Consider the following 13,590-nt stretch of genomic DNA (forward strand, 5'->3'; position numbering starts at 1 on the left):
GTGAGGGAGACTCTCAAGTTCCTGTAGAAGGTGGCAGTACTTCCCTTCAATTGTGTAATAGATGGACATCATAAGAGATAAGACCTTCGTGTAATGCTTATCATATTGTTACGAATTGGGTGACAGACAAACCTATACAGCAAAAATTTGTTGAGCATGAGATTTTAGCACTTGGAAACCTAGTGAAACCAATAAACCAACTCTTTTAAAAGACTCGGGGTGAACATGTAAGAAATGTGCAGGTGAACCATAGACCCTAATTCCCTTAGTTACTCTATCTGGAAAAAAAGAAAAATAATCAAGTACCAGTGGGCCTTATAGATGTTGATTGACACATGGACGGAAAAATGCAAGCCTAATAATTAAATAAGAACACAACTAAACACCTGACAAACCTTGATCACTTCTAGATCTTCTGGTTATCCAAACATGCTCGGAAAAGAAACATTTAAATACCTGATAGAAAGAATATGAATTCTGGAAGATTGGTGAACTTGCCACGCGCCATTCCAAAACCCATCAGAAATAAGAATTCCATCTCCATTCTATTTATTTTTTCGCTGCTCACGCTTCCTACCCGCGTAATACGAATTCCTATAATTTCTGTTCACAAAATCAAAACCGATATTAAAATTTTGAGACTGATGAAAATAATGGGATTTATAAAACTGCTGAAAAACAGAAAATAGAGAACGTAGATGGTAATTAAAGTATTGAATTCGAGAATTCGCTTACAGGTGTTCGAGGAACATGACGGTGGTGATGAGCAGCCTGTTCCTATAATTTCTGTTCACGAAATCAAAACCGATATTAAAATCTTGAGACTCATGAAAATAATGGAATTTATATAACTGCTGAAAAACAGGAAATAGAGAACGCAGATGGTAACTAAAGTATTGAATTAGAGAATTCGCTTACAGGTCTTCGAGGAACATGACGGTGGTGATGAGCAGTCTGTGGGCATTCACAGACGTAATGCGGAATTGCGGATGGAATTGAATGAGGCGGTCGATGTAAGCATAGGTTGACATACTTCTTCAGACCTCTCCAGATGCCGCTCTATAGAGATGTCTGGCACCTGCCTCTGGAAAATCCCTTTTAGAGGAGCAGCATTGGTTTATTTACAGAGATATACAGAATGCTAAGGGTACTGCCCTTAGCTAGACAACTCCTTGACAACTCCAATTGGAGCGAGCAGGATTTCAGGGTGGTTCCTGTCCGAATCCTTGAAGGCATTAAGAGCCCAGGGTTGAGAGTAATAGCGGTTGAGGCATGAGCCATGTTGTAAGCGCACAAAAAGCCACACCTATTCCAAATGTACCAGATCACTTAAAAAGTCGGAACTGAAAAGCTTGTCAAATCTCCAATTTAAAACTTACAGCCAAAAAAGCATGCCATCTTTTAATCCCATCTTTTAAGTAATCATTAATACTTTAATAATTTTTTCAATTAAAGATTAATACGTTGAATTTATGGTATTTTTGTTTGATGAAGCATGTTTTAAGCGCACACCAAAAGCCACACCTGTTACAAATGTGCAAACAAAACTAAAAAGCTGGTCAAAAACCTTACGGCCAAAAAAGGCATGTCATCTTTTAATCCCATCTTTTAAGTAATTATTAATATTTTAATACAATCTTTTAATTAAATACTAGCATACTCCCAAATCCCAAATTGGGGAAAGGGAACACCGAAGGCGTTTATGTTTTTTTCGAGGATAGGGTAAATTTGAATGGATGTATGATGGGAGAGTGTGCTTTGGAGGGTAGTTAAATACATGTTTATTATTAAATTAAATTTTTTTGGATGTTTTTAAGGGAGCTTTCAACGATAATGTTGTGCTGATTATGTTAAGGACTATTGGATAAGGAGGAAATGGAGTTTCATTATTATGTATTGATATTTTTGTGAGTCATATGCATAATTTAATTAAAAGTTGAAAATCATTGGTTTATATGAGATCTATATTTTAAAGTGCACAAGAGAGTCTTCACTTCAACAATTTGTAAGAGTCAGTGATTTATCATATAAAATAGGGTTCCAACCATAATTCATATGAAATTCATCCATAAAAGGATAACGAGAAACCTTATAATTGAGTTAACTATTGAAGCACCAAATTTCTCATGTACTCTTTGTATTATTTCTTATTGTAATCAAACTATTTCACAAAATTTCATATAGAATATTCAGGACATGAATAATTGAATAGATTCATGCCTCTTGTATTTGTTATAAAAGTATGAATTTAGTATGAGAAAAAATACTATGAATAACTATGTTTGTGGGCTCACAATCAAGTTATTTGGTCAAATTGTACTTAAGACGCATTCTAGGATACATTGTTTTGTTGTTCAAACCTTTTTTGTTAAGGAACATTGAAGAAAGCAAAGGACCAATGAATGAAAGTAACTCTTTTCAACTGTAATTTTGCAATCATTTTTACTTTCTAATTTATCAAAAATGTTAAGAAATGATTGGCTTGTGAATGATAGATAACACATCCATCTCACAGTGAAAGGGTTTAAATTCTATAACAAAGCTCAATTTCTTCACTTATTCCATAAAGAAATATTTACCGTAGAGAAGTGCCCTTTGTGAAATAATGATACATATGCAATGTTCCACAAGTGTGGTGTTTGAGAGAGGATTTGTGCTTTCTTATAATTTCCAATACCACCACCCTAAATCTATACATGTCACACTTCTCTATTACCCCTTATAATGTAAATATAAAATATATTTTTTTATTATAAAAAAATTCTAAATAATAGTAATTTAAAAAGCAAGATGAAAGAACATAAATCCCGTGATAAAAAAACTCATACTATGCAAATCACTCCACTATATTGATGTTAAATATTGTTTAAGAAAAACCTTGAAAGAGATTGTGAAGTCAAAAATGGTTCTTATGCATTGGAATGAAGGGGTCCATTGGATGTCAAGACACATCACTGATCATGAACAATTCTACATCAAACTATAAAAACATCACACATACTCATGAAAACACTTTGATTATATCTATTTGATTAATCAGAGAGTTCAAAAACCTCAATGAGCCTTGAAATACTATCATTGTTATGTTTTAATCATGAAAACAAGATTGAAAACTTTGTCATTTCCTTCTCAATTTCATATCTCACAATTGGACCAAAGAATTCGGTTTCCACAACACCATAATATAATAAGTTCAATTGACACTAATACCATATTAAATTATGGATATTTAGACTTCATCTCAAATTACTAAAGTGAATAAGGAAAAGTATGTCCAAATCACTTGAAATGAAATTACATTAATGCATGTCTCTTTTCTTCTTGTGGTTCCCTATCTCCCCTCTGCAAAAAAACAAGGTTTTATTGGGTTCCAGTCTTGGCTCTTTTTCATACTTGGACCATTTACTCCTCCTTTTTGTCTGTTTTTTGGTATGTCACCTGAGTTCCCATCCCTGTATGTCATTGGTAACCTACAAGCCTCTTCTAGTACTCTACTCCTATGTAATATGATTGTTCTCCTCTCTTTCCTTAGAGAAAACTGTATTTTAGGCTCTCAACCTTCCCCTTGTGATATAGTTGACCTCGAATTAAATTCTTCATGTCTGTGGAAGTTGGGATTTGTTGGCCTTTTTATCTTATTCAAGTGGCAATGAAGATTCACAAATAGACTTATTCAGGTTATGGGGGTCACCCTTCATGCTTGTTGTGCTCCCATCAAGAAGAGACCTTGAATTTGGATATCATGGAAACTAAAATGAAATTGCATGAATAGATGAACCTCATCACCATCCTAGAGGAAGAAATACAAGAGCTCAAAATCAACATGGCTCACTAGGCAGATGAAGTTGACACACTACGCTAGCAGATTGAAGCTCTTCAAACCCAAAATTCTTCCAGGACAAACACCAATGCTAAGTCTAGTGCCTCTAGTAAACGCAAAGGAACTCTTCTCCCAGACCTCAACAGGCCTTTAGTTGGGGATCCTAACTCTCTCTTGGGATGAGCTCAAAATTCAAATATGTTTTCCTTCTTGGGCAGTTTTGTAAATCATTATCATATCAACACTCTGTTTTTGTATGTCTTCAAGTTAGGATTTTGGTATCAGTAGACATTTCCTCTCTAGAGGATCAGTTTGTAAGAGCAATCAGGTACTCCAATTCCTGAGTATATGCCACATCTAGGCACAGATTTTAATACAATACTACTCACTTATGTATTAAAAAAAAAAAAATCACTTATCTCATTGAATGTATTGAAAGTTATTTTCCTAGATTTGATGAACAATATTAATTTGGAACTTTGATGAACAATATTAATTTGGAACTTTGATGAACACTATTAGTTTGGAACTTCATAAAGAGGTTTTACCAATGCATATTATTCCTTTTATTTATGATTATTAATCTTGTTAAATGAAATGCAAAAATATGGCATAATCTTAGCTTGAATGTTCAAAGCATAAATAATGATAACACTAAAGCTCCCCATATGGTAGCTATCAACTTATTTGAGTATATAACATAGAGTGGATTGACATGAAGAATGAAGTGTAGGTAATTTATTCATACCCTATCCTAAATATTGTGTTAAAGAATTTTGGATGAATAGTAGATGCACTATAGTAAATTTATGTTTTGAATATTTTAACAATTTAGTAATGAGATGAATGGGTATGTAGTTTTTTTGAAATGAGCTAAATGTTCTCCTTCTTATTAATTTTATAATATAAATGGATTAATGGATAAGTAGTGTGATGTATATTTTGAATGGTTATAACATGTAATTTATCATAATAAAATATATTCCCTAATTTTATTTGTCTATTACATTTATCAAAGATGTTTTTTAGGGAACAATTCCTAAGCAAATTATAGTTTTTTTCACTTACATTCTATTGTACTCTCATTTTTCATTTCCTAAGTATTACATCCCGAAGCAGTGGGGTGTAAAACATAGCAGAGATTAGACATGTTTTCAGAACAATGGATGAGTACGTAAAAGTCGAAAACCTGGAACCCTGAAATCCTGCTTCTCCTCATGAAACTAATTATAAAAGGCTCCAGGGACCAGAGATCAGAAATTTGTCAATTGTCGAAGTCGGGGGCATCTATTGATAGAACCCCACAACAGAGAATGGAGGCCTAGCAATCCCGTATCCTCGTAAATTTTTGCTAACTTAATCCTAAAAAAAGTCAAGATTGCACCATTCACAGTCAGGGACCAGGCATTTTCTCATTCGACATACATATGGAAACACACTATGGAGCAAAGATAACGTCAACAACTGCTCAATGGAAGTTGAACACATGGCTGACAATTTCGAAGTTTTCAGGAACATGAAGGACCTAGATATAAACGACATTTGGAACAATCATGGGTCGACATGTGGCTTAGCGAGCATCAATATTGCGCCATCCCGGTCGTAGACCCCGGAGGAGTAAGAACCCCATTTCTAATGGAATTCTAAAGGGAGTCAGGCTTCCAAGCTTTAGGGGGGCAAGGCGCTTGAGCTACCGGGTTATAGCTCAGTGGTGACAAACACTGCTTCCAGTAAGGGGAAGCCGCTAAATGGCAGTGAATTTTCCACATGTCACAGTTATCAACGAATAAAGAGCGGACATTTATTAAAAGGATCATTTCCCATCATAAAGCAATATCATTCGAAAGGAGTTCCGGTAGGTGGACAAACATGGTTTTTAAGCCAACGCTACCCCCCGAAAGGTCAGAGTCAACAAAGCAATATCTACAAATCAATGGTCGTTATTAATTCCAGGGGCATGAGCCTTCAATCCAACTCCACCTAGGCACCCCACTAGGAAGATTAAAAGGGTCCGCCACATGTCAGGTCAACGTGCGAAGCACATCAGCAGTGAAGACCGTTATCAAGCGAGCTTGTCAAGAAAGCGCGAAAATAAATTGATGTATCTCCTTTCCACCCTTGTCCTTCGCCCAATCTAGTTCTACCACGTATCTTCCCTGCACCATCTAATTATGTTTCCTGCCTAAAATCCCCATGAACTAACCATTATAATATGCATGCTGATTGTTGTAGTTTAAAAAACAAAAACAACTTTTCTATTTAAAACACTCTCATGCACAAGCCATTCCATGTTTTAGAACCTGAAGTCGTGAGTTATCCTTGACTGGAAACCCATATCGTAAGAGCTTTGTTGCACCATCAGCTTTCAACTTCCTCTGCTCGCCAGGTAATTCCTAGGTACCATGTTCCTGTAAAATTGGAAACCATGATTAAATTAAAAAAGGACTCATCAAAAATCTCTAAGCAACAACAGCCAAAACCCTTGGGCCATTTCGAACCCCTCATGGACACCGAAGGGGAAATTCATGACCCCTTCTGCCCTCTAAATCTGTCTGACCTTCTTTTTGAATTTTATGGTTGTTATCTGAACAAAGAAGACCCTTTCTGTGTTATTAAGTCTGGGCTGTGTGAAAATTTGGAAGCCCAAATTTCTACTGCAACAACTGATTATGTTTCTTCTATTTGTTAATTACTGAACAAAATTATTTATTGTTTCCTACAGTAAACACCGAAACTAATACACTACAGCCTTCACCATCTAAATAAAATACGGAAATAAGAAACTGAACAAGAAAGAAATACATCACATCTACACAGTTATTTTTGGACAAATGTCCCCGGAAAAACCTAATGTGGGAAAATCGGTGTAGCAGCTGAGGGTTTTATTATTATGCAGTAGTAATTATGAGTACAATTTGTTGTATGCCCAATTGGCTATCATATATAGAGATAAACTGGACAAAACAACTAGTGAGATGTTCTCACCCTATCCCTGGAAGAATCTGACTCTGATCTCACTTGAATAGAGGCTCTACATCCCTTCTGCGCAGAATTGCATCAACCCCACGCAGTCTCTGCGTCACCTCTGTTAGGGACTGCACTTCTCCTCCTTCTAACCCTTTACTGACCAAAAACTTTGATTTCCAACCTCCCGGTCTCACAACCCAACTCTTAGCTTCTAAAACTCTATTTCCTCAGTAGGAATTTGATCTCCCTCTAGGCTCTGCACTGTCACTGCGTCAACACTGCGTGGGTCAGCACCAGCCTCTCTCTAGATGTCGTTCTGTCCTCTTTGTCTTGTACTCTCTGACCTAGGGAAACTCCCTACCGGATACTATCCCTACCCCTCACTGCAAAACATCACTTCAAATTTCTCTCCGACAGCTGCTCTGTTTCAGAAATTCGATCTTCTGATCTCCACTTGTTGTATCTTCCAAATGCCCATCAAGCCTCCTCTTATAATCCTTATGTTGAGAACGAACGGCCAGAATTAGATTCTAATTAATGGCTTAGATCATTTTTGGCTTGATCCTCGTCTTATTCTAGAAGTTTCACCCACAGTTAGATTAATATCCTTTAATTATTTTAATTTACTTAGGCACCCATTAAAAATAATTAATTATTTTAATAAAACTGCCTCCGGGTGGAATTTCCCAAAACGATTTATGGGTATTGTAGAATGCATGTGTCTAAGCCTCCCTGCAAATTTTGAGACTTAGAACACATCCGATGCTACCAGAAATCAACACTCCCTCTTAGCGAGGAATGTGCTCTAACAATGCAACCCGCTGAAGCATCACTTTGTTCTGTAACATCTCCTTCTGCGTTGTTGATGTCTGACATCCAGTCCACCAACTACTGCGCAAATGATGCATTTGTACTGCTACTGACCCTACCACTATCAACACTGCATCCGTACTGCAACTCCCTCTCAATTCTGCATTCGTGTTGCTGCTGGCATTGCCACTGCCAATGCTGCATCTGCATTGCAATCTCCTCCAATTTTTGCTGCTATTAGATCAGCAACGGAAAAGCATCCCAAATTACTGAACAAGCGTTCAGTATGATGCATCTCGTTGCTGGAGTTCTGACTGCTGCTAGTCTCTACGCTGACCCTCTGAAGCCTCTGCGTTGCTGCTGACTCTGCTTTATGCCAATTGCACTGTTGTCAACTCTAGCTCTGTGTTGCTCAGTCTCTGGAGCTCCTAGCCACTGCAATTGTCACTCCAACACTCCTTTGTACCAACTGACACTAATTTAGGTTCCCAAGGTATTGATCCGGGAGGTGGGCTCCTAAAGGATCCTACCCAACTGCAGTCCTTTCGAACTAGAGTTCTAGATCTCCCCACCTCCCTCCTGAAGATGCCTAGGCTGCCATGGTGAACTCCTCCTCCTCAATCTTCGCGGATGCAATCTTCGAATCATGCTTCTCATCTTTGTCCTTCTTCCTTAGAGGACATGTGTGTATTCATTGAATTCACCACACCTTAAGCATTTGATCTTTGAAACATATTCCTTCTTATGCTACTCATGTTGCCCCTTGGATGCGAGGGTTGCATTCTCTTCCTCGTCCTTTTGCTTCGACCCACTGTTGTTGCTTCCGTCAAGTTTACACTTGACCAAGTCTCTCCTCGGCTCCCCTTGCTTAAGATTTGCCCACATTCCATCCCCATCTGGCAAAGTCACCCTACCTAGGATGCTCTTGACAAAAACTTGCCACTCCTCAGAAACTGAATTCAGGGCCATTCTTACCATCTTAGAACCTTGAGGTGTTAACCCCACAACTGTCATCTCATCTTGGGTCTCCTGAAGCTTAGTGAGGAACGGATCAATGCATTCCCTCTTCTGTATCTGCATAGATCTCATCTTCTGCTCCAAGTACATCTTCCATTACTCGGAAGATCCCTGATATAGCATCGAAAAATCATCCCACATCTCCTTGGTAGTGTCTCTGCCAGTGATCTAACAGACTATATGATCCTTCACTCCTTCGAGGATCATTCTCTTGGTCTTCGCCATTTCTCCCTTGTACTTCTTGAGCAGATTTGGATTTGCAGCTCAGCTACGACGTTGTCGACGTAGATCTTGAGAAAATGCTCCTCTAGAAGGCATGACATCCTTGCCTTCCAGATCACGTAGTTGGATGCCCCATCCAACCTATCCTAATCTCTCAATCCACTAGATGCCATCTCTGTCAATCAAAAAATTCGAATGACCTCCTCTCTCCTGTTGTTGCTCAACAAATGAGAATTCAAATTCCCTGGCTAGGAATTCTCTTAGGAAGAAATTCCCTCAAATGTCTCTTCTTCCCTGTAACCTCTTTTTGCCTGGAAGTTGCCTGCAGAAAACTACGTCACACCAAAAACCCCTCTTCATTGAAGCTTTTACTGCGCTTCTCCCTCTGACGCTGACAAATCTCGATCTGGAAATCCTGCCTCTCTGTCGACTCACTCAAAGAGAGATTTACCATGAAGATCTTGCCCTCCTAGCATGAACTACGCAATCCCTCTGGGAATTCGAATTACTGCCTCTGCAGGAATTTCAAACTCCCTTCTTCCTTTAGCGTTGGGCTCTTTTGGAATGCTCTCTTGTTTCACTTGCAGCTCTGATACCATGTGAAAATTTGGAAGCCCAAATTTCTCATGCAACAACTGATTATGTTTCTTCTATTTGTTAATTATTAAACAAAATTATTTATTGTTTCCTATAGTAAACACCGAAACTAATACACTGCAACCTTTACCATTTAAATAAAATGCGGAAAAAAGGAACTGAACAAGAAAGAAATACAACACATCTACACAGTTATTTTTGGACAAATGTCCCCGGAAAAACCCTTTGTGGGAAAACCGGTGCAACAACTAAGGGTTTTATTATTATGCAGTGGTAATTATGAGTACAGTTCATTGGATGCCCAACTAGCTATCCTATATAGAGAGAAACCAGACAACACAAGTAGTGAGATGCTCTCACTCTGTCCCTGGAAGAATCTGACTCTGATCTCGCTTGAATAGAGGCTTTGCGTCCCTCTATGTCATCTTTTGCACAAAATTGTGTCAACCCCACGCACTCTCTGGGTCACCTATTCTAGGGACTGCGATGCTCCTCCTTCTAGCCCTCTGCTGACCAGAAACTTCAATTTCTAGCTTTCCGGTCTCACACCCCATCTCCCGGCTTTTGAAACTCGATTTCCTCAACAGGAATTTGATCTCCCTCTAGGCTTTGTGCTGCCACTGTGTGGGTCAGTGTCAGCCTCTCTTTTGATGTCGTTTTGTCCTCTTTGCCTTGTACTCTCTGGCCCAGGAAAACTCCTCACCAAATATTATCCTTGCCCCTCGTTGTAAAAGGTCACTTCGAATTTCTCTCCGGCAGCTACTCTGCTTCATAAATTCGATCTTCTGACCTCCACTTGATGTATCTTCTGAATGCCCATCAAGCCTCCTCTTATAATCCTTCTGTTGAGAACTAACGACCTATATTAGATTCTAATCAATGACTCAGATCATTTTTGGCTTGATCCTCGTCTTCTTCTAGAAGTTTCACCCACAGTTAGATTAATACCCTTTAATTGTTTTAATTTCCTACTTTTAGACTTAGGCACCCATTAGAAATAATTAATTATTTTAATAAAACTGTCTCTAGTGCAATTCCCCAAAACGATTTTTGGGTATTGTAGAATGCATGTGTCTAAGCTTCCCTACAAATTTTGAGACTGCATATCCGATGCTACCATAAATCAACCGGCTATACCACCTCATCACCCACACCATGTACCATTTACCATAATTCATAGCCTGGCTAATGGCTACATTTGTGAAGGAGAAAAATTGTTGTATTTCTTCCACCGAGCAGAAAATTTTGGGGGTCACCCCTGAATTAATTCATGACGCCTTCCTTTATCCAAAAACCCCAAAGCCAGAAAAATTTATAGAGACTACACTCTCATATGAATACGTTGGGCTCTCAGTTGGAGAGAAATAATTCTTTCACCAATTAATTATGGCCACCAATGCCCAATTGCCCGTCAGCTCGAAAACCCTTCCCGTCACCCTATTTTTAGAATCTGTGCAACCTATCCTTTTTGTTATCCTATGGCTATTCGAGGATGATGATACGGTAAACGTCTGCAAAGGAGTCTTAGGAATTTTACATAAAATGATGAAGTCAAATGTTACCCTTGATATACCCTCTTTCCTGGCCAAAGCCATCAAATTCCAATGTGAACATTTTCACCTTGCTTCCTCCTTCAGTTATTACTCTATATTTGTTTTTTTTTCTTCTATACTCATACGGAAGAATTCGAGTACCTAGGCCTCAATTTCATGGACTCCCATAAACAAAGGAAATTTGTGGTGGATTGGGATAGTTCTTTGAAGAAAAAGCCTGATAATGAAGGATTTACTCATTTTATCTCTACTTTCATGACCACTGGTTACAAAATTATCAACGGAGACTCCCCTCCTAGAATCTTATGCCAGCAGAAAATGATCCTTCAGCTCAGCAAAGATACTACGGTGGGTGACTGGTATTTGTTCGAAGATTATACTGAAATACGAGTATATGGATCTAAATTTCCTCCCTATCAATTGCCCATATTTATGCCCATGAGAATTTTTGCTTTGGAATTCATCAGATAAAGCTTAAATACATACCAGATCCATTTTGTCCAAGCCAAAAAGAGTCTTATGTTTAAACTTCCCATGACAATGGGCCCATTCGTTGTGAACTCTAGGTAGGAGTTCCAATAAGTGGAAATTATGTTGAAGGAATTGAATTTTGAACTTGGAGAAGTATGGCATTATGATCCTCATGGAATTATTTCTAAAAAGAGAAAGGACATCAATGCTTCTACTTATGAGCATGAGTTTAGGCTAGAATTAGAATGGAAGGCTAACTCTGATTCATGGCCTATCAACACAAAGATGGAGATTGAGACACCAAGCGTTAAAGAAAAGACTCAGAAAAGAAGAATTGATGAGGAAGGGGATACTAAAATGGAGGATGCATCCTCAACTAAGAAAGCAAAAATTCAGGAGCAGGCAGAAGAAGAAATCGAGGTGAAATTGACTATAGAGAGGTCGAATCAACATGGCTTCTAGGTGCAGCTAGAGGACCCCAACAACCTACCACCTCTAATTCTACTGAAGTGGAAATCTTGGGTTTTGTGGAGGACACATCAGTGGTAGGTCCTAAATGGGAGGAAGGGAAGCTAATAGAAGAAAGAAACAAAAAAAATTGGGATGAAATCTCATCACAGTTTTTATCCCACTTAGTACCATATTAGACCAGGCTCTTGAATGCGATGGACCTAGAAAGAAGAAAAATGAAATTCTACCTATATCATCCCTCAGTGTAGACGCTCCCCTTTGGACTAGAGTTCAAAATTGTGGACTTGTCTTTCGACATGACCAGTTTCCCATTGCAGGACAATATTAACTTACATAAGCATGTAGGGGAGATGTTATATAGCAATTTAAGCAAGGGATCCTTGACTGTTAGCAAGGTCGAGAAGCTGTTAGAGAAATCAAAATGAAAACTACAAAGAACTGATCATCAAGATGGGAGTGGATCCTAATGACAAAGCCATTGTAGAGGCTATTATCAAGGACTCGTATTCAGAAATACACTCACTCAGATAACAACTTAAAATGCTTGTTGCAGAGCATGTGCAGACCAGGGAATTAGCTCAAGTTGAAAATGAGAAGGAAATCATGGCCAAAGAACTAATTCAGAGGAATGATGAGGCAATAACCCTAAAAGTGTGGGTGACAAAGATAAAACAACAGATAGAGTCCCATATTTGTGTCGTGGTTGTACTAAACAACCCGCAAAATCCCATTGAGCAGCTAACCAAAGTTCTCATAGAACTGCAGTTGTCGGAAAATGAGCGGAAGAATGTTCAAATCGACTTGGAAAACATCAAACACACACTAGAAAATAAGGAAAAACAACTCCAATCCACTCAGTAAAATGTAGATCAAATAAACAACAAATATTAGGCAACGCAGGATGAGATCAAAGTGTTGGAGAGCAAATTGAAGGGTAATATGGCCCTGATTGAAGGCAGACAAATAATATGGGAAGAAATAATCTCAGAAATGAAAAAATTATGGGAACATCTAAAATTGGTTGAAAAGCATAAGGTTGCGGTAAAAACCATTGAGTTCTGCGTCCAGAAAGCCAAAGAGGAGAATGTTAAGAAGGCTAGCGTTGCTGAGAGAATTATCAAACTCCTAAATGAAAAATCAGTTGATGAATTAAGGGCGATAAACATCATTAACAGGACTGGTGTAATCATGGAAATCACCAAAGTGATTCAAAAGAAAGAAGCGAGGGATAGGGCTGAAACATGTGTGGGTGAGTTGGAAAGGGCGGTTGCAACCTTCAACTCTAACTTTGAACAGAGGGTTAGAGCAGGCTTACCCAGTTGTTGGGATTTTAAAGGGCAGCTGCTACCCTGAGATAAATATGAACAATTACTGATAGAGGCCAAAAGAAAGGTGGATTACTCATGCGAGAAAACTATCACTCTCAAGGGAAGTACCATTGTAAACTATTTGCAAAGGGATTTCCAACTATTGTGGCTAGTAAAAAACCATGTTCGTTGATAAGTCGAACTACTCGAAGCTCACAAACCTAAGGATTACTGATAGTACCCTTATTCATATTCCCATACCAGACCCAATTATATGGCGAAGGTGTGACCAGCTGGTCAACCCACCGTGAATCAAGGTGGTGGAACCGAGACTTGCTTCAAAGGATCAAGCGAG

The 13,590-nt window shown here is 38.4% G+C and overlaps 1 protein-coding gene across 1 annotated transcript; it reads right to left on the minus strand.

The window, feature by feature from the left end:
- Nucleotides 1-459: 459 nt before the first annotated feature.
- Nucleotides 460-1,300, minus strand: LOC149249315 (cyclin-U2-2-like). Its single transcript, XM_089456213.1, has 3 exons — nt 919-1,300; nt 736-786; nt 460-603 (listed from the first exon to the last, which is right to left on the minus strand). Exons 1-3 carry the CDS (start codon nt 1,029-1,031, stop codon nt 546-548), a joined length of 222 nt encoding a protein of 73 aa, XP_089312339.1. The 5' UTR covers nt 1,032-1,300; the 3' UTR covers nt 460-545.
- Between the last annotated feature and the right edge of the window lie 12,290 nt (nt 1,301-13,590).

This window comes from Pinus tabuliformis, chromosome 7, assembly GCF_031772625.1.
Source record: "Pinus tabuliformis cultivar Carrire ecotype Pingquan chromosome 7, CPIR1, whole genome shotgun sequence".
In the NCBI taxonomy this organism is placed as follows: domain Eukaryota; kingdom Viridiplantae; phylum Streptophyta; class Pinopsida; order Pinales; family Pinaceae; genus Pinus; species Pinus tabuliformis.